The sequence below is a fragment of the Salvia hispanica genome, chromosome 6 (genome assembly GCF_023119035.1).
Source record: "Salvia hispanica cultivar TCC Black 2014 chromosome 6, UniMelb_Shisp_WGS_1.0, whole genome shotgun sequence".
Lineage (NCBI taxonomy): Eukaryota > Viridiplantae > Streptophyta > Magnoliopsida > Lamiales > Lamiaceae > Salvia > Salvia hispanica.
This window is the reverse complement of record NC_062970.1, coordinates 10,880,009-10,902,473: the sequence shown is the minus strand read 5'-3', so window position 1 is coordinate 10,902,473 and position 22,465 is coordinate 10,880,009. Positions and strand designations below refer to the sequence as shown.

The 22,465-nt window shown below is 35.1% G+C and overlaps 2 protein-coding genes across 3 annotated transcripts; one reads left to right on the top strand and one right to left on the bottom strand.

Annotated features, from left to right (window-relative positions):
- The first annotated feature begins 9,281 nt into the window (after positions 1-9,281).
- On the top strand, positions 9,282-10,692 carry LOC125196514 (E3 ubiquitin-protein ligase DZIP3-like). 2 transcript variants are annotated; one of them, XM_048095049.1, is made up of 3 exons: positions 9,282-9,560; positions 9,653-9,750; positions 10,397-10,692. In XM_048095049.1, the coding sequence occupies exons 1-3, from the start codon at positions 9,399-9,401 to the stop codon at positions 10,632-10,634; spliced, it is 498 nt and encodes a 165-aa protein (XP_047951006.1). In that variant the 5' UTR covers positions 9,282-9,398; the 3' UTR covers positions 10,635-10,692. The 2 variants fall into 2 exon arrangements, with proteins under 2 accessions (XP_047951006.1, XP_047951007.1); XM_048095050.1 differs by having other exon boundaries at positions 9,650-9,750.
- A 5,206-nt stretch (positions 10,693-15,898) lies between these two features.
- On the bottom strand, positions 15,899-20,874 carry LOC125196781 (GTP-binding protein YPTM2-like). Its single transcript, XM_048095403.1, has 8 exons — positions 20,788-20,874; positions 20,238-20,310; positions 17,133-17,180; positions 17,003-17,050; positions 16,821-16,892; positions 16,562-16,717; positions 16,290-16,393; positions 15,899-16,166 (listed from the first exon to the last, which is right to left on the bottom strand). Exons 1-8 carry the CDS (start codon positions 20,799-20,801, stop codon positions 16,070-16,072), a joined length of 612 nt encoding a protein of 203 aa, XP_047951360.1. The 5' UTR covers positions 20,802-20,874; the 3' UTR covers positions 15,899-16,069.
- Between the last annotated feature and the right edge of the window lie 1,591 nt (positions 20,875-22,465).

The window sequence follows — 22,465 nt, the reverse complement described above, 5'->3', positions numbered from 1 at the left end:
TTAATGTTCGTACTTCTGCAAAGAGGTGCTTGTAAATTTATTTTTGCATTACATGTTCCGTTTTCATAGCAAAATATACGAAACATGCTACATAAAAATTTAAATATTTAATGTGCGCATGACTCCCGGCGAAACCATAATGATGAGAATCTCCAAAATTAGCCCAAGACTTGTTATTGTAAAAGCAACAATACAATTACAAATTAGTACAAACTAAAAACAATACAACAATAACATAAAAACACATTACATTGAAACTTAAATAAATATTACACTAAAAAGGATAGGTGTTCCATCCCACAAAAAGATAGAACAAAAATAGAATGGGCGAGGGGGATCGAAATGGAAGAAATTGAGGAGTGAACAAATGACCTCTTGGAGACCGAAGGACCTCCACCAAAAAGATATGGCAACCTGTGGCAACTTTCATCCAAGCAACCATTTATATCGACTCACTCGCTAGCTTCATGACACTAGGGTATACTTTCGTCAAGCTCCGCCACTAGAGGTATACTCTTTCGAGCTCCGCCCCTAGGGTATACTCGCACTCAAGCTCCGCCACTAGCTACATGGTGCTAGTTGTGAATTTACCAAGTGACTAACCCCGGGCCAACCACCAAGTAACCATAGTCCGGCCATGGATTTTTCCAAACATTCATCTCACCCAACAGGGGGAGGGACTCTCACAAAGGAGACACTCTTTTTCTAAACTTAATCTAATCTCTAATCTATTACAAAAGATACACAAGGCCTTATTTATAGATGTGGGAGATTAGGAAATGAAAAGTCACTCAAACTAGGGTTGGAATATGAAAAGCCACTCAAAATTATTCAAAATCCCGCCTTTTTGAAGTCTTCTCAGACATAAAACGCTCAGCCGGGCGTTTTGGGGCCTTGCCCGGGCGTTTTCACTGTCGCCGGGCGTTTTGCTTGTTGGACTGCGCAGTTTTTGTAAAACGACCATAACTTTCTCATCCGAGCTCCGATTGAGGTGTGCAAGATACTCACGCGAAGCTCTTTCGATGGAGAAGACAATGGTGGTCTTTGAAAAGCATTTGGACATCATATGAATAGGCGAATCTTTGCTCGAATCTGACCCCAGTTGCGGCTTGGCTCTTTGTCACCTCTTCTCTTCACTTTCCTTGGTTTAGCGCTGCCCGGATTCATATCACATAATCAAGAATATATTATCAGAATTTTCTTTTAATATACTCTAGTAATAAGAAATAATATTTCGTTTTGATATAGGTGTGGGCGGGTATTATTTCTGTCACAATTTACATTAATTAGGCCATAATTGGAGGATTATAAAATAATAAGAATTTAAATTCTATAGAAGTTTGGTATATGACGTAGAGGGAGAGTAGTTTTAGAATCTTTTCGTCTGCTTATTTCTCGTCAATGTGTATATCTAATAGGAGTACATATGATTTCGTTTTAAAATACTTAACTCAAAAAATTCTCCATAACATCCTGAATGAAATTTTGGTGTTGGATTGTTAATGTTATTCGATAAACAATTCCATTTGCCCTTTACCCAAAAATGAGTAGAAATGTCCAATAAACACAATTCAATTACCTTTTCAACCTACTTTCTTTTTATATTTCTCAAAACTTGTGACGAAAAAATATAGATAATGAGAGAGGAAGGGAGTAGTTATATTACATTTTGGGTGTCTATTAAAATTAGTCATATTTTTATTTATGAAAACTCTTTTATACCATTTTTTAAATTCTAATTTTCTATTTTAATTTATGAATTAATTATATATTGTCTTTAAATAAGACTATTCTTCGTGGACGACGGAAGTATAAGAATTAAGCTAGAATTGACTAATTTTTGTGGCGATTTCTATGGGTGGAGAAATTCAGTCTCAAATGTCAAATCCACTGCTCAATAATTGGGTCAGTCACCGAATTGGGCCGACTTGATTAAATTGATGTGTTTATTGCAAACAATGGTGATAGGCCTAACTGTAACTGCAGTTGCACAAACTTGACCAAATACTCTCTCCATTTTTTTAAAAATATCAACTATTTTCATTTTGTATCATTTCTTAAAAATAGATTTTAGAATCTTTTAATTTTAGGATACAGATCCATAATTTATTAATTCTACTTTCACTATTTTTTTCTTTTCTTCTCTCTTACTTTACTCATTTTTCTTTTCATCTCTCTTACTTTACCAATTCTTCTCATTTACTTTACCAATTGTGCATTAAAACCCGTATTGTTTCAATTGTTTCTATATTTTCAATACGGAGGGAGTACGTAGGATCAAATATAAAATTTTATAACACTAGTAACTAAAATTTAATTTGAATCAACCAACGGGTTGCAATGCAGTTGGCAGCGCAGAGTTGTGGTGACCTTAAGGTTATGGGTTTTAAACTCCGCCACCAGCTGAGAGACTTTCGACCTTCTGCAAACCGCGGTCGAATAGGATTAGTCAGATTTCGCTAAAGACGGATTCGGTACACTTATGGTCAAACAAAAAAAATTAATAATTAATTTTCAAAATTTAGCGTTACTTTATAGAAGTTGGTAATAAATTATGTAGTATGATCATAAAATAAGTACTATTGGACAAATTATAGATTCATAAGGTCAAGTTCTAACATTTCAAATCGACACTTCACCAATCTTACTATAAATGATTGATTTTTTTAGTTGTGAATATGTTTTCAGCAAAAAAAACACAGCATATTTACTCTATTTTACGTTATTCTTTTCATACTCTACTTTCTTTTATTTATCTAGTTTATTATATTTTCATTTTAACTTAATACAAATATTTTACTAATATATCTAAAAGAAATCAATCATATAGAGTAGCTGTTTGTTACTATAAGCAAAAGCTTCTACTTAATATACATCACACAGAAGCCCCATGAGATTTAATTAACAACCTATATTCCTCTCAAATAAATTAGCCCCATGAGATTTAATTAACAACCTATATTCCTCTCAAATAAATTAAATATTGAAAAAATTACAGGGATATACTTTGTTCACATGGCCAACCTAAACCTCTCAAGTGCTACTAAGAAAAAATTTAAAATGTATGGGATATTCTAGATATTATACATGCATAGATCAGTTCTTTAGCATCGAATCTCAACTGCTGACATATTTAGATGTTTTTTTGAGAATAATGATACTTAATAAATCTCACAAAATCAGATTCCATGAGATTCGTAAACGTGTCTTTTAATTAGGAAAAATTAAACTAATGGACAATTATCAAACTACTTTGACAAAATCTGAAATAAACTTTGTTGACATCATTACATCAAAAATTAAATGACCCTAAACCCTGAACTGTAAAGGTAGCTTATTTATTGAACATATGAATATCTTCCCCAACATTAAACGTTTAAATAATTAGTACTAAGTACTTGTTTAATTGTGTTTGGCTGAATATTTAATCACATGTGCTTAACAACGTTTATACCACTGAGAAAACTAGAAAAGCATCCGATCTACATCGCTCTTTGGAAAGTTTATGTTGTTACAGTGTTTTATACTTTCAAGAAATTTTTAATAAATTACTGGAAATTTACAATACAATTATGAGAACAAAACTAATCATTTCTCAAAAACAAGCCTGAAAAAACTAAAATGGAACATGAAAAAAAATACAAGAAATTTTCAAGAACATACAACATCGAAATCTGTACGAGTCATATATTTTAGCTCTATTATCAATTGAATGGGATTGATCAACAATGATTAATCGCGGATTTTTTTATTAATCAAATAGTGTCCCAATTGAGTTGTAGTCCAATTCTATATTAATTTTTATCACTATTGAAATTAATATTATAATCACAATTCAATGTATCCGGACTCTCTTTAAGTAACTAATTATTTTTCTCATGTTTAAGATCTTTAATATCCACTAATTAATCAAATTTGATGGATTTAATTCAATTAATATATTTTGCCAATAATTATCAAGTTTAAGACGTATGTAGTATATATTCTATCCGGGTAAACTCCATTGATCAAAGTTTATGTATCACAAAGTTTTATCTCGCACACCTCTAGAGAATAGAGATATGATGGGGTTTGCACGGTGAGACATCGCCCAAAAAAATCAAAGTACACAAATATATTTAGATGATTATTTGGATTAATCAAGTTGTAAATAAACTTTGAATGCATGCCAAGAGTGCATTTAATTCATATAAAAAAATATAAATCATAGTAATACATTATACGGAAGGTGCAAGAATAGGCCAGTCATAGGCTAGCCACACTCTATCCCTGCCACGTCATCAGCACTAAAAATCCACCTGCCACATCAGCATAGGCCAGCCATAGGCCAGCCGCAATAAAAATAATTAAAAAACAACTACATTTACGAAATTAAATTTACGATTAAATTACGGAATTGAATTTATGAGACATATACAGGAAAATTCATTAATTGCATTAAATAAAATATATTCATTTAAAAAAATAAATTACATAATAAAGAAAAAAAACTATCGCCGTGCAATCTTCCGTGCCCACAACTCTTCAATTATATCCTTTTGGAGTTGAATATGAGCATCCATTTGGCGCATGTCGGCATATTCCTGGAGGCGGCCGACTTCATCGAGAGGTACCCCACGTCGTACGCTAGGGGTGGCCATTCCGTGGCTTGGACCGGCTTCATCGTCATTGGCCCAACTAGTCAGTTGTACGCCTTCGTCTTCGACGATCATGTTGTGCATGATAATGCAGGCGTACATTATATCAGCAACGCATTTGACATCCCACAAACGCGTTGGACCCTTAATTGCCGCCCATCGAGACTGGAGCACACCAAATGCGCGCTCCACGTCCTTGCGCGCCGACTTCTGTCGTTCCGCAAAGTAGGCCTTCTTGTCATCCGCCACGTGTCTGATCGTCTTCACAAAGACGGGCCACCTAGGATATATCCCATCCGCCAAGTAGTAGCCCATATCATGCCGGTTGTCGTTGGCCACAAATGAGACGGTTGGACCGATGCCCTGACACTTCTCGTTGAAGAGGGGCGACGAGTTGAGGACGTTGAGGTCGTTGTTCGACCCGGCTACCCCAAAATACGCATGCCAGATCCACAGTCGGTAATTAGCTACGGCCTCGAGGATCATCGTGAGATTCTTTGACTTGTAGCCGGTCGTGTAGGCCCCCTTCCAGGCAGTCGGACAGTTCTTCCACTCCCAATGCATACAATCTATGCTGCCTAACATCCCGGAGAACCCATGCTGCTCCCCGTGCATCTCGCATCAGACTCTGACAATCTTGGGGGGTTGGGCTTCGAAGGTACTGCTCAACGAAAATGTGAATCACGCCCTGACAGAAAAACTTCAGACATTGCGAGAGAAGTCGTCTCACCGATGTGGAGGTACTCATCCCACATGTTTGCCGCGCCTCCGTAGGCCAACTGCCTGATTACCGCCATGCACTTTTGGATAGGGGTGTGGCCGGGTCTGCCAGCCGCATCGTGCCTGAAGCGGAAATAAAGATATCGACGCTCCAAAGCGTCAACGATACGCATAAACAACTCCTTGCGGCCAACGCATCGGCCAGCGCCCTCTAATCGGCTAGCCCACGCCGATTTTTACGCCAATTCTCGGCTGGCCGGTTGCAGTAGTTCGGCTAGCCGACCGGCTAGCGACGCAAATCGGCTAGCCGCTATCGTGGATGCTCTAACTTACGTTTATATTATCCAAAAAATAATGTGGCTAGCAACTTCTTCCCATGTTCTTAGTGATTTACTGCAAATATGCTGATATGTTCCCTTATTCCAATATATTATTTGTGTGGACAATCTAATTATATACCAAAGGAACTTGAACAAGAGAAATAACCCAGGTGTATTGTCGTGTGATTTTCAAAATCCTCTTTTTAGTGTATTAATGGAGGCTAAAATTTCATTCTCATTAAATCTCCTATTTATAGAGTATTATTAGAACATATCATAGATTTATGAAGGTTAGAACCCCACCAACTGGACTAATTTAATTAAATTTAAGCTCAAGCTTAATTTTAATCCAATAGATTATTATTTTGTGATGCTATCGAAAATAATATGACCGCAAGTCCTAGACTGAAATTGAGTAATTCGAGCTTCCACTTTTATTTAATTACTTTTTTTGTATTTGATTTAAATATCAATTGATTGATTTAAGTCCTCTACTATCTTTTAAATTAATTTACCTTTTGTACCAATAATAGTCCAGTTCATGTACTTATTTATTATTCATGAAATTACTTTATTTCGTTCGGGCTTTCGAATAATAAAGTCTTTTATAAACTACTCTTTGGGATATAGTCAAAACGGTTTTGTCATTACACGATTCAGGGCAATAACAATCGTACCCAAATATTAGGATTAAATTGATTGACGAAAAACCCGCATAGTTAGATACGTCAAAGCAATGTATAACTAATACCATATGTTAAATGTTGTCTATAAAGATTAAGAAATAACAATATTCCAAGATCTCATCTTTTAGTACATATAGCAACAAAAAGTTAGATTATTTTAGTGCTATACCAAAGCCTATCATTTGTGAAATGTCTTTAACTCTAGGTTGTGAAATATAGTTTCCTTCTTCTAGGAACCGTTTGTGTCACATAATGTGATAACACATATTCTACGACCGGTCTACAATGCAGAAAACCTAAACTTCTTTGCTTATATTACCTAAATGTAAGACATAAATAAACAAGTAAAAGAATGATTCAAAATTATATTTTCTCATTGATAGATTGAAATGACTGGAGAGTTTTACCTATTCAGAGCACTCAGAAATATACTTTTTAGTATATTAACTCTAACAAATATCGTAAACATGTTTTTAGCTAAGAAAGGATTTATTGCAGTAATAATCCTAATACCTCTAAACATTAATTAATAGTATTACCCAAGATGTTAGAATATTTTTTGGTTATGAAAAATCCTCCCTCGCTGACAAGCTAAAATAGTAAATAAGCTATGATGTATGTTCAATGTTATATAGAGTACAAAACATTAATGATAAATATCCGACATCGGTTAGAATAATTTTTAGTTATGAAAAATCCTCCCTCACTACCAAGCTAAAATAATAAATAAGCTATGATGTATGTTCAATATTATATACTCCTTCCGTCCCACAAAAGATGTCACACTTTCCTTTTCATTTTGTCTCATAAAAGATGTCACATTTCTTTTTTTGAAAAATGTTCTCTCTCACATGAATATAAAAATTATATTTTCTCTCTTCATTTAACACACAAAACAAAACCTCATAAAATCTCGTGTCGTCCCATAAGTGTGACATCTTTTGTGGAATGTGGGAGTACAAAACATTAATGATAAATATCCGACATCGGCCGTTTCTTCATGTAACCCCTTCACTAGTAAGTGGACCTCATACTCCATTAACTTATTACACTCACATTCTACTATAAAAATAAAATATAAAAATATGAGTCATATTTCACTAATTTTTTCACTCATTTTCTTTTATAAAGTCAAACAAACTTCTTAAAACTCATATCGAATCAAAACGTGTCTTTAAATGATTGACGGAGGTTGGAGGAAGTATAATTTTTTTTCACTACCACATCATATACGATTTTATCTAATCAGACCTTGTGAGACAAATGCAAACAATTTAAATCTCATAATTTTTCTTTCCTATTTTTAAAGTTATAACACGTACATGAGTGTAACAAAATTTTATTAAGTTTCAATCAGTTCAACGACCCGAAATTAAGTAGCCTAGCAACTATTAAATCGTGGCCAAACGTCAATATACTCGAGTCATTTTTTTATACGATTTATTTCGTATTTATTGTTTATTTTTAAAATTATTTCAGAACTAGTTGCGTGTAATATGAATCGCGTATGGTTACATACTTTCTCAAATTAACTAAAGAAACAATATAATTTCTCGATGACTAAAGAAAATAGATTTCTATTAACTCCTACTTACTCTAATAGTAGTTATATAAATCTAGAAAAATGTATAGTTTCCTAACTTCATCATGAATTTCGTTGTCAAATTGCTTTCCGTTGCATATTTCGCTGTCATATATGCTTTATATACTCTATAAACACTAACTTTCACCAAAAATATAGAGTAATGCTAATAAAATGAATCCAATTAAAGTTTGTCCTCGTTATAGAAAATGGAATGCCCTATAAATTATTGTTGAAATATAGAGACCTCCTATATTGAATGTTTATATTATTATTTCATAGTGCATAACTTTTTAATATTTTTAGTATTATTGCGGAAGTTAACATATTATGAATAATATATTTGTGATTATCCATACATAAAGATAGAGTGACATTTTGCCAATCATATTGAATGACTATAGACTGAGGACTTATTGGTAGGGCCACACCATTGTCTCCCAATTATTCGTGAACCTCTATTATTTCTCCATTTTCTTGGATGATAAATCTTCTTTTTTGACGGTACAAACTTTGAAAGACCTAAACAATCTGCCTCACTTGCCACTAAACTCCACTAACATGCAAACAGGTCATCTTTCCTCCACTCATAATCATTTTGAAAATTATTACATTTAAATGTGTTCGCCGGTTGAGACGGCCATTATTATATTTTTATTACTATAAACTAGTATTAAATTTAATTAAGAAAGATTTAATAAATTACGAAATACGTGATTTAAAGATATGACCGTCCATTTCTCAAGTACCCTCTCCAGAGTGACATTTTAAGATTTTTATTAGTTAAATATAAGATCCGTCTTGTTAGAGAAAAATAATGTTTATTCTTATGAGATAGATAAAGTTTATTGAATATTATAATAGGGTCTTATTCTACTAAGACTGCCAGTAAAATAAGAATTGAGGACTATATTGGAGTATTAATTAACATTATAAAATGTATGACTCAATATCTGTATGGTTTTGTGATATTGAAAATTGGCAATTGGTGATACTCCTTCCGTTGCTTAATAATTGAGTCGTTTTTCTATTTTGTGATATTTCAACATAATTGAGACATTTTTATTTTTGGCAAAAAGTAACACTCACTTTACACACTATTCATATTTCTTAATCTTCGTGTCCAAAAGATGCGTCTCAGTATTAATGAATCAGTACACGGTTTAGTTTTACAGTTATTTTCATTCATTTTAATGTGGTTAGCAATTAATCACAACTAAGTGATAAATTTTCCTTTTCAGGATGTCTGATTAGTTTTTTTTTCTATCTCTTACTTTACTCACGAAACAAGATAGCAAAATACAAAAGAGAATCATAACTAAATACAAAGGTCACACTAAACAACACAGCACATAAATAGGACTATATTACACAGCTTTTAACTCCGCCTTAAATTCCATTGAAACCATCGAAAAAAAGAAAAGAAAACAACAAAGATTTGGAGTGTTTATCTATGGCTGGTATGCTGCCGGGAGTTGAAGCAGCAAGAAGAAGAAGACTTCACCAGAAAAGCGAACCCTCTCCGGCCGTCTCCGGCTGCTCCACACGGCGATCGTCTCTGTGCTTATACGTCAGCAGCCATGACTTCCATCTCTGCAACTCAACGCCTTCCTCGGTAGGATTTGTAATTACTACAAATATAGATCAATTAGATTTTCTAATTAATTTTGTCTAGTTTTATTTGGCTGATTTGAACGTCTACAGCAGAGACGGCAGATAATGTGCGACGAGAGCCGGCTTGGCGCTGAGGCCCGAGAAGCGAAGAAAAGACTCGACTCGAGGCTGTGGACATCGGAAACCACCAGGTCCGGCCAACTTCTTTTTTACTTCCGACTATTTTTTTATTGATAAATGAACATTAATTTAAAGATCGTGAAATTTTGCATGTCCTTGTCATGGAAACTAATTTCTTCATCACTCCGTCCATTTTTACTTTATTTACCAAATGACCCTTAAGTCAAGTCAAGTCAAAGTCATCAACCAAACTTGCTTTAGTTAGTTCATCCAATACACTCCGGTACCAAATTAAATTGGGTATTGACGCCTAATATGGTTGAAATTAAAAAAAAAAAAAAAACAATTCTTCGAACTTTGTATTTGACATATAATATCACGAACTTACATAGTTGTTATATTTTTTTCCATCGACGACAAAATCCAACTACATTTTATTTGTTATCACATCACCTAAGGTATTGTTACCACTTAAAAATGATGATTATGTGATTACAAAATCTCTAAAAGTTAGATATGGTTATCAATCTTATTTTAATGTAATTGGATTTTGTCGGTGGTGAAAAAAGTTCAACAACTATTTAAGTTCGTGATATTATATGTCAAGTTCAAAGTTCATGGAAAAAACAAATTTTTAAAAAATTCCGTGATATTAGATGTCAATATCTCAATTCAATTTATATAGCTAGGTTGATCAAAAATGTAATTGGTGGACAGGGTTAAGAACGGTTCGGAAGTAAAGAAGAGCGAATCAAAGAGGCTAAAATGGTTGAAGCTGAAGTGGAGGTCGTCATCGTTGGAGGAGTGCGTGGTGTGCTTGGACGAGATCAAGGCTTCACCGGAAAATCTAATGAAGTTGAGATGTGGGCATAGGTTCCACACTCACTGTTTGTTGCCTTGGCTAGAGGCCAATGCACACTGCCCTTGTTGCAGAATGGAAATTACTAGTAATTAATAATCTACCTTGTATCAAAATTAATGCACAACTTTAATTAGTACTTCTTCTACTTCTACTTCTACTTCCTTTATTTTTTTAATAGTAATTAGTTATGGTAATTCAGTTTTGGAAATGAAATCTGATTAAAATGTGAGACAAGTTTACAAATAAAATTCTATCCCTACACCAAATAGGCTATCTCCGCTAGCTACTGCAAAAATAATTTTAATTAAATGGAACTATGGTCCTTTAATTGACTGCCAAAGTACGTATTACTACTATTAATCTCTTAAATTTAATTTTTTGTGTAGCACCAGCCCCAGGTATATATTTGGCCAGGCAATCTATGTCCTTATGTGGTCCAAATTATTTGGCCAATCGGTATCAATATCAGTCTTATTTTGTTTTATTATTATTAAATATCAAATGAATTGTAATGATTTTTTCAAAGAAATATAAATACATATATATTGATAGAGTGAAAACTGTCAGTCTCCTATGTGTAGCAATTGTCATTTACTGGCTCCGACAAGAGGTGGCATTTTCTTGAATTTTCAGTTTCAATATTAATTAATAATGTCTCCACCATGAAATGAAATCGCCTGTCGCAATTTCTAAAGCCAAGTGCTGCTCTTGAATCACACCTACTCTTAAACATTATTGAAATTTTGGTCTACATTTCATCGAAAGAAAACATACGATGAAGTTTGAGAATTGAGATTAACAACCTGCTTTTGTATTCATAATTTGAGTTTTAATTGATTTGGAATTAATGAATGATATATCTCACTTAATAGATTAGGGAGGGAATAAGTATATAGAAAAGGTATATTATCTAATTATCTTTTCAAAAAAGGGAAATATATCCTTTTAAAAAGTAATAATTTTTAATTAGAAAAATATATTAAGAGGTAAATTATTTTCTAGTATAAAAAAAAATTAGTACAAGATGTATTCCAAAATATAAAGATATAATACCCTCTCAAGCACGTTCTCCCTTCTAAAATGATTTTTCCTGGAAAAAAAAAAAGGTATTATGGTAGTTATAAGATTTTACCTCTCCATTGATGAAGAGGTAAAAATAACTCTTTAAAATACAATACCTTCTCAAATACATTTGCTCTTATAGAATGATTTTTCATGAAAAGAAGGCAAATATGATAATTATAGGACTTTATCTCTCCATTTACCTCTCCCGAGATGCAATACCTCTTTAAAATGCGAAAAGGTATAATACATTCTCAAATACCTTTTCCTTATTTTTCATGAAAAAAAGCAAATATGATAATTATAAGACTTTCCCGAGATGCAATACCTCTTTAAAATGCGAAAAGGTATAATAATACCTTCCCAAATATCTTTCCTCTTATACTAATATTTTTACATGAAAAGAAGATAAATATGATAATTATAAGACTTTATCTCTCCATTTACCTTTTTTCTCCCGAGATGCTCTTATTAGTGTTGGATTTAGGACACATTTCTTAAAGATGTCATAATCAATAGAATTGAATGAATGACGGGAATAATGTTTTTCTAGTGGTAAAATTCTAATTTCACAAATCAAGATTTAAAAAATCTCAAATTCCGTCGTTAGACGAGTTCTTTTTTTTCAGAAAAACTTTCACAGATCGCGGTAGTGACTCTAAGAGCATCAACAATGGTTGGCGAGCGACCGACTAGCCGATTCCCGGCACTGGCCGGTCCGCTCGCCGAACCATTGCAATCAGCGAGAAATTCGGCGAGCGCTGGCCGATCCGCTCGCCGCCATTGTAGGCTGGCGATCGGCCAGCGCATTTTTTTTTAATTAAATTTTTGAAACACTATATAGATCTCGAGGAGGCGGACACTCACGTCCCCGGGGGAGTAGGGAGGGGCCGGGGCGAACCGAAGAAGAAGAGGAAGGGCAAGAGGGTGGTTGGCGAGTCGTCGTAGCCGGCTGATGATGGCAGCCCGGCACGGAGGAAGTGGACGGATAATGAGAACGTCGCGTTGTCCAAGGCTTGGGTGTCTATTTGCGATTATCCCCTCGTTTTGAACAATCAGAGGATCGTCAACATGTGGGCTAAAATTGCAGCAGCCTACAAGAGGAATTGCCCTGCATAGGAAGGCATACAGTGGGGATGAGTGCCGGAAGGGGTGGGAGCGAATCAGGGCTGCGGTCTCCCGATTTGCGGGCTTGTACACCAACGCCCTCCGCATGAAGACCAGTGGCCAAACTGACGAGGACTGCAGGAGGATAGCGGAGAAAGCCTTCCCCGTGACGGGGCTGTATAAGGAATTCACCTACTAGAACTGTTATCTGGTGCCGATGGATTCCGAGAAGTTCCAGACGAGTGTTGATGCTGGCTGGCCAAAGAAGCAGCGACTGAACTATGGCGGTGATTACAGCGGCAGCAGCGGCGGTTCTCACGACCTCCTCGAGGATGTTCAGGAGTTCCCGTCACCTTCATTGTTTACTCGCCGCACTCGCCCGGTTGGTCAAATACGGGCGCAACGGGCAGCGAGGGGAGTCGCCCAGGGTCCTAGGAGGTCCAGCGGCATCCCCCCCTGCTGGCAAGTCACCAACCGAGCTCGCCTTCTTCACGCGTCAACAAACGTGTAAACAGATGCACAAGATCTTAGCTGAATGGAGGGAGGCAACTGACCCGTGGAGAAGAGATTTCTTCACTCAATGCTCGAGAGTATGCGGGTCGATTTGGATGCCGCCACAGCACAGTTGGGGGGATCAGACGCGGGCTCAGATGCTGCAGATTTGGGGGTCCCGGGTGGCGGCGGCGACGGCGACGAGGACTAGAGTGGGGCGGGGGCTCGTGTGTGGAAGCCCGATTTTTTTTTATTTATGTAATTTTTTTTATGTAATGTACTTTTTTTAAAAATAAAATTAATGAATTTTCCCGTATATGTGTCATAAATTTATTCCGTATTTTGTGTTTAATTCCGTAAATTTAGTTGTTTTTTTAATTTTGATTGTTGTGGCTAGCTTATTGCTTGTCCAGTTGTTTGTCCTGATGATGTGACATGAAGAATTTTAGTGCTGATGATGTGACATGGGAAGTTTGTGGCTAGCCTATAACTGGCCTATGACTAGCCTAAACCCATTGTGGATGCTCTAAGCATTTCGGGTGGTTACTCTAAGCATTTCCCGCCGACTCTAAGAAATACTCAAATCATCCTTATGGTTCGATTGAAGGTAACTTTTATTAATTTTATTACATTTCACAAAAACTGCATCTGAAATTTTCTATGGTCCTATTGATACACGTAATATTTATTAAATTAAGTTGGTTAGCAAAATTAATTAATTAATGGACATAAAACATCTTATACACGAGAAATGGAATTAAATTAATCAGGAATATGTAATTCAAATTTGGAATGGTAATTCATCATTAAACATGGTAGTGACACTCATTAATAGTTTTAAAGACTTTAATAAAATTAAACTACTTTAAATAAGTCTTAGGTTTAAGCCATTCCAAATCTCATTGGATCAATAGTCAAGCTCAATAAATACTCTAAAAATATCTCATTGGATCATTAGTCAAGCTCAATAAATACTCTAAAAATATGAAAAATAATCCTATCACAATACATGTAAAAAATGTGAATAGTAAATGTGTAAGGTGCGAATAATATTACTAGTTATATTCAAAAGATACATAACAAATAAAATAACAAGACATAAGTACGATGTTCTCAATAGTTAAGTTTAAATAACTCAAGAGCGAGGCCCATACCACTGCTGAGAATATCATACCACTAGAAATGCTCAAGGTTTACTATTAGAGCGACCAACCGCAAAACTGTAATCGGTGGTTATGGTTTTGAACCGAGATCGTGAGATTTAAATGGAACCGAAACCGCCATTTTTGGAACTGTGGGTAGGTTCAAGTTCCAAAATTCTGGAACCAAAACCGTGTCGGAAACGCCGTTGCGGGCGGTTCCAAACCGTAACTGCGAAAAACCGCCAGAAAACCATAAAATCAAACCAAATCTTCATAAACCCGCCATCGGTTTGGAACTGAACCGAACCGCGAAAAACCACCAATTCAGAACCGAAACCAAAATCGGCGATTTTTGAACCGGAATCGTAACCGTGAAATACGCTCAAGGTTCGGTTACAGATTCGAGATTTTCAGAACCGGAACCGGCGTTCCGGACTCTTGGGCATGTCTACATATCACATACCGTGTTGAAAACTGCACTATGACAAAATATGGTTAATTTTTGATACCGTTATTACGGTGTGCCGCACGGTTACAGTATACCGAAGTATGGTATGGTATACCGTAATACCGATATGTAAAAAAATTATTACATACACAAAATATTTAAAAGTAATATTTTATCATATACCGATTTTTTGGTATGCACCAAGAATTCGGTATACCGCGGTATGTAAAAAATTGGTATTGTTATTGTATCGAAATATTTCGGTATGGTATTCTACCGTACGAAAATTGCGGTATAACGAAAAAGTTGGTATTTTCAGTATTTTTTTGGTATGACAAGTGCGGTATTGCGATACTTTTTCCAACCCTAATATGTAGCTTATTACTTATCTAATTAAGGGAAACGAAAGAAATTTTTTGATAGAAAATAAAGTGAATGAAACAAATTATTAAGTGTAAACTAAGGAAAGATTTAAAGTCAGCTTTTAAAAAGAAAGCACATGATATCTATAAATGAATTAAAGAATATATTTATTGATGACATGAATTATTTGATAGTACTAATAGATAGTACCTGATTTGAATCTAAGTGTTGAACATCATATAATACAACGTTGTGCCATGGGTTTACTGGAGTATGAAAAGAGCGTGAAGGCATGACAAGGAGCCAAGCCGGAATTGAAGTCTGATTCAAATAGAAACATGCCAATACGAATGAAGTTAAAATTCTCTCTCTACTAAGACCATCATTATCTTCATCTTCGAAATAGCTTCACGTGAGTGCTTTGCACGCCTCAATCGAAGTCAAGATGAAAGAGTTACGCAGATTAGTGCAAAACCAACGACTCGTTGGCTTTGCAACGAGTCCAAAATAGTCACAGTGAGTCGATGGGATGCCCAAGCACGATTTTTGATATTTTTTCATCTTTTTTTCCCTTAATATTTTTGATGAGGGACTTTGTTGAATCTTGATTTGTAAGCCTCCTTTGTGAGCTTTCTTCTGTGTATTCATAGGATAGTGCTTGCATAGATGAAAGTAGCCTAAGGTTGTCCTCATCGAGGTCTTAGTTCTCAAGGAGAGTGCCTCCCTCAATACACTTTCTTTCCTTGCTAAAATATTATAAAAAATAATGGATATTTGAGCATATAGAAGTGGTTCTTAGATAAAAGAGGGAACGATTATGAAGTCATCTTCCTAAACCCCTAACTAGTTCAAGCTCCAATTTTACATGCCTTGATAGACAAAATTGATGTCAACCCAAAGCACGTCTTAAAATTTCAATTGGAGCAGCAGCCGGTTTTTTGGTTAACAGGTTGTCCTCTAATCTGCACGCTTGGAGGTCGAACATTATTCATTGCTGGTTGACTTGCCATCCTTGAAGTAGATACCAAACGAATTTCAGTAGATATAGAAGTGTTTCGATAAAATCATGATTAGCGGAATAAAGACATAATTGCACAGACCATTTCAAAGTTTTTCGAAGATGAAAATGTATACCTGTTCTTGATGGAAGCAGACATAGCCATGAAAGCCTGCTCCACATTAGTAGCATTCTTAGCACTTGTTTCCATGAATGGTATCCCAATTTCGTCAGCAAATGCCTGAAATTGAATAACGGTATTTAATAAACGATACTCAATCTCATGGACTGAACAACTACCATCTTGTCTGACTTTTATTATTGTCTCAAATGGTTTGTATCTACACATTTAATTCGAGCTACCATCATGTTCAGATAAAGAGAGTGTGATGTGGATTAAACATTTTACCTGGGCTGTCTCAGTGGAGACAACTTTCTGGGATGTGAGATCACACTTGTTTCCAACAAGAAGCTTATTAACATTGTCACTTGCATATCGATCAATTTCATTCAACCATTGCTTCACATTGTTGAAGCTCTCTTGATCAGTCACGTCATAAACTACCTGGTAAGTGTGACCATTACTTGACATTAATTGATTTCACGATGACACTGATTAATTAATTAAACACATGGATCGAACTGCACTTATATTGCCTGGCACTTACAATGATACCATGAGCACCACGGTAGTAACTGCTAGTAATTGTTCTAAAACGTTCTTGCCCAGCTGTATCCCACTGCCCAAAGGACTAAATGGTTAGTCCTTTGAAACTAGTCTTGGAAAAGTAAAGACGTTATACCCATCCAATGCAGGTTGGTAATCCAGAGTTGAGTTCCAGACACTTACTATTTGCAGCTTAATAGTTTTTCCATCCTGCTCCACTGTGCGTATTTTCTACATCATAGAATAATACTTGTACATTATTGTGGATAATATAAAACCACTGCGTTAATGTGTAATCGAAACAATCACTTACAAAGTCTACACCAATGGTACTAATGTAACTCTCAAGATATGAGTCATCCTGCATAAAAAGGCAAGAAGATGAAAAAAGAAAGTTAACATTATCTCCTCTATCCTAAGAGACATTGTAGTGCAACTAGCTAGAAGCAGAAGTAACAGAAAGAAAAACTATGAATCAATTGCACTGGTTGCAGTTTAAAAGATACTATCACTATAGCAGAAGTACAAGCACTAAGTTTGCTCATGATAAATTTGATTATATAATTTTACCTATTTTTTGTCTTATCATACAAAAGTCACAACTCATATATTTGGATTCAGAAAAGCATAGGCTTGGGGCAACTGCCAAAGAAAAAATTACTCGAATAAAGGGGTGACTTAAGCATAACATATATTTTGCTCATGGCGATTTTCAAGTTATAAATACTCCATCCGTCCCACCACAAGTGATTAACTTTCCATTTTGGATTGTCCCACTACAAGTGATCAATTTCTTTTTTTAAGGAAAAACAAAACTTTAACCCTCTCTTACTCTATTCTCTCTCTCTCTTACTTTATTATCTCTTTATCTCTTTATTCTCTCTTGAAACTGGTCTCGGAAAAGGAAACACGTTATACCCACCACAAGTGATGGATTACTTTTTCCTCTCTCATACTATACGAGCTGTACGACACACATTGGTTCAGCCAATTGGATTTGTGCGCTGGGTATCATCAGATTCAGGTAACCCACTCTGACGTGCCAAAATGCCCCTGGGATTGACTAATGCACTACCTATGTTCGAAAGCCTTACAAATAGTTCCATGCCATTCCTCATCTACAGTCACTCTTGGGATGAGTGATGAGCCCAATTTTGGGGTATAATCAGGGATAACTGATCAAGGATAACTGATACAGGCATAAGGTGTAAAATAATTAAGGTAACCTACTTCACAAATAGATCAGATCGAAAGGTGTATAATCCGGATGCAACATAACCAAGGATTCAATGACCGACGTAAGGTGTATATCATAAAAACATCGAGTTGAGGATATACGTAAGAAGTCCCTTACGAGTCCATCTAGAGCGAATGCGCTCTGGTCGAATGGCGGCATTGTTTGACCAGGGATGTCTACGTGCAATTATAACCCATGCATCAGTGACTGTATAAATCTACATGCTTAACAAGTCCTGACCTTGACCAGGTCAGGTGAGGTCAGATGAGGGGGAAAAACTCTATAACGCATGGACAGGATGGGGAAGTGTTTTGTCGAAGGCGTGATGAGTAAAAAGCTACTTGCGGCATTACTTAACCATAACTGTTGACATGAATGTGATATAATGCATCAATGACTGAATAACGTGCACATGCTTAACAAGTCTAGACCACTGATCAGGTCGTTTGTTTTTATTAATCTTTTCTTGTAGAGTTTTAAACTTGATATGCCCAATACCTTGGTTAGCTTTGACCTACCAACCAACCAAACATCTTTTAAACAACCTCAAAGAGAAAGAGATTTAGAACTTGCAACTCCTGTTGGTTTTCAGTTTGATCTTTACAATACCTCGGTCAGCTAAGAGCCTTTAACCAACCAAACAACCAAACATTTTTAATATAAACTCAGAGAGCCAGAGATATTTAGAACATACAACTCCGTGTGGATAGGCCCTATGTTTATCACTGGCTATATTTAAGGAGTATATATAACCTTGGGCCATTTACAAATTTAAGACAAGTTCTCGTTCTGACCTAGTCAGGAGGTCTTTTTAGTCCTCTTATATAGAACGAAAGAAAATATGCTAGGAAAAGTGTTTCAGCATTTTAAGCTCAATTTTTACCAAGGAAAACTACCAAATAGGGAACACCAAATTTCCTTAGAAGTATACTGGACCGAACCGAATTAACTTAACAATGTTTTTTTTTTAATTTACCTTTTCTTTACTTTTGTTTTACAAAAAAAATCCATAATTATTTAATTAGTTTAGATTTATTTGTAAATATATATTCATTTCATTAAATATTATACATATACTAATTCTTATTTAGTTATTTATTTTATGCAAAATGAAAAATACCACTTTTGAAATAAGGATAGAAAGATAAATTAATACACCCTCCGTCCCATCAGTGTTGAAGCATAATATTTAGTGAGTTAAGTAGAATGTGAATAATGTAGATAAATAGAGAGAATAAATTAGGAGAGAAAATATAGTATGAGAGCGTAAAGTAAGAGATATTAAATATGAGCATAACTGCAGATGACGATGACGGGACGACAAACAACAAGGAAAACAAACATGTCAAAAGACGAGCATAGCATGGAGTTGGGTTCGAGGTTACTAGAGGAGTGGCTATGGAAAGATAATTGGGGGGGAATATGAGAGTTGGGGAAGACAGGGGGTGGAGGCTTGATCGATGGGTGGGGATGACGGTGGGACTGGGGTGAATATAGTTTTCTTTTTGACATTTCATTAAGGGTAATTATGTCTTTTTATATGAATCGTGGATACTGGTTATTAAGGTGGGTATAATTTGCTTATACTATATAAAAGGGGATATTTCTTATGATTGCCTCTTTTTTTATCAGTCTATTACATAGGAAAAATACAAAATTGGCCAAAAAACTGACTTTTTTGTTAAAATTTAACCAAACCAAAAGCTTAAGAAACTGAACCATACTAACCAAAATGCATTGGGAGAAAATGTTACGTTTTTACAATTTTGTGCAGGCCTGCAGGGTCCTATTCATAGCTACTATCTGTATTTAGGCCAAACCATTGCAGCAATGAAATTCTTATATACATGGTATAGCTTACAGATATGGAACTTTACATTCCAAGTTAACAACCAAATCTCACTCAGTTCTAAATTTTAAGAAGACAGTCTACCTTTTATAGTGAATAAAGAACGAAAAGCATTTCTAACCAAATAAATACTGTCCAAATTAGATAGTAGTGATAAAATATCAGCATCCGCTAGTTGGCCATAATACGAAAAAAAACCAGAAGCTACAGTAACAATTTTATACCATCACACTAACTAAACTCAGTACTCCATGACCATGAGATATTCTAACTGGTGGAAATAAATGGACAATATGTTAAACAAGTCATTTCGGTATCACAAAAGAACTTACAGCAAACCTCAGAAGAAGGCATGACTTCCCCACACCGGAATCTCCAATTAGCAGAAGCTTAAATAGGTAGTCGCTGAGATATAAAAAAAAAAAAAAAAAAAAAAAAAAAAAAAAAAAAAAAAAAAAAATCACCAAAATGAGAGTGAGGGAAATTATTCTTCTATGGTCTAACCAGAGAAATCCAAGTCTCCTTTGTTCATGATTTAGGAATTAAGAGAGCCAAAAGATTTTAATTTCCAGTATATATTTCAGATCACATAAGCATAGTAAAAATATAGCAATGAGAATTAGAGTAATCAGATTCCATAACAATGTAAAATGTGAAATATATAGTTCCATGAATATTATCGGAAGAAAAAGACAGATGGCTCCAAAATCTACTCTTTCCGAAACACGGTTAAATGAAATACAAATACGCCTTGCAAACACACAATCAAGATCAGGTGAATCATTCAGTTGATTTAGGTCAGAAAAATCGTGATGATCAGCATAGAAAGCAACCAAATTGGGTGAAGTGATTAAAAGTAAAAATTCGAGAGAGAAGGCTTACTATTCAGGATTCATGGCCGGCGTTAATGGTGAATGAGATGATCGGAGTGAGAATGAATGGGAAATTTCAATTTTCCCGGCACCGATTCTATAAAGAGGGAGTTTGAGAGTTGGGATGAGAAAATGTCGCTTTTAAGGTGGGGTGGGGGCATGACGTGGCAACCGTACAAGTGCTTCACACGTGTTATTCCATTTGTATTTTGAATAAAATAAGATTAGTTGCTTAATTTTCAATTCTCTAACCGGAACTGATTTGGAATTTTAATCTAAAATTTATTTGAATAAAGATTGAATAATTTAATACTAAAAAATTAATAATCTACTGTAGTACCTAAATATTCAAAATGAATGCACAAAAAATGCAAACCAACATGACAATAATATTTATCATCCAATATCTAAAAATTCAATAAATTAAATACCTAAAAAATTAATAATCTAGCATTTAAAAATCAATTAATACCTATAGATTTAAATAAATACACAATAAATACAAAACAAACAATATTTATCATCCACTATAAATATTCAATCAAAGTAAATATCTAAAAATTAATAATCTACCATCTAAAATTATACTAACAGTTAATACTAAAAATATTAAAATAAATACAACAAAAACAAACCAAGACAATTAGGTAGATGGACAAATTTTCTCTTTCTCTTGAGTTAGTGTGGCCGGTGGCGGTGCGAAGGTACATGAGAGAATTAGGGTAAAATTCTGAAATTTTAATTATAAAACTCCCTCCGTCCTGGCTAAGATGGCACATTCTTTAGCCAGCATAAGATTTTAGGAATTATTAGTTTAAAGTGTTTAATTTGAGAAAGAAAAGATGAGTGTAAGTATTAAAATAAAGAGAGAAAAAAAAGATAAATATTTTAATAAGAGTGAGAAAAAATTATTGGGTGTATTAATTGGAGAGAGAAAGCTTCCAAAATAGGAAATGTGTCATCTTAGTTGGGACAAACAAAAAAGGGAAACGTGTCATCTTAAGCGGAACGGAGGGATACTCCCTTAATGCACCAACTTTTCTTCTCTCTTACTTTATTCTCTCTTTCTCTCTCCACCTTTTTCCTTTCCTACTTTATTCTCTCATCACTTAACTCACTTTTAACACAATTTCTTACATCTCGTGCCGAAAAGAAACGCTTCTACTACAAAGGGACGGAGGGAGTAGTAAAATAAAAAATAAAATAAAATTGAAATTGTAATGTTACCCGCTTCTTGATTAAGAATAGGTCGGCTCTTGTACCGATGTTTTTTAACCGGTATTGAAACCGGTCCTCCAGTTTTTTATTCCTCTATGGGGAACCACCAGAGTAGGGACCACTGGGGAACATCGGAATTTCCGTCGTGAGTTGTCGATTTGAGAAACCAGGGAAAACCATTTTTTGCTTTCTAGAAAGAGAAAATTGAGATGAGAAAAGATTAGAGTGAAGGGGTGAAGATATGGGATGAAAAAGAGGATATTATAGAAAGAAGTGGGAAAATAAAAAATATATATATATATCCAAGGAAATTGACGGGCGTATGGATGGCATGCAACTCCTTGCAGTAGCGCCGATTTTCCTGCCGATCGCGTAGAGCGGGAAAATCAGCGCTGTTATGAGTGCCCTAAAGTAAAATAGAAGGAAAAAGATAATTGAGATAGTGTCAGTGAATGGTAGAGCTCACGTCA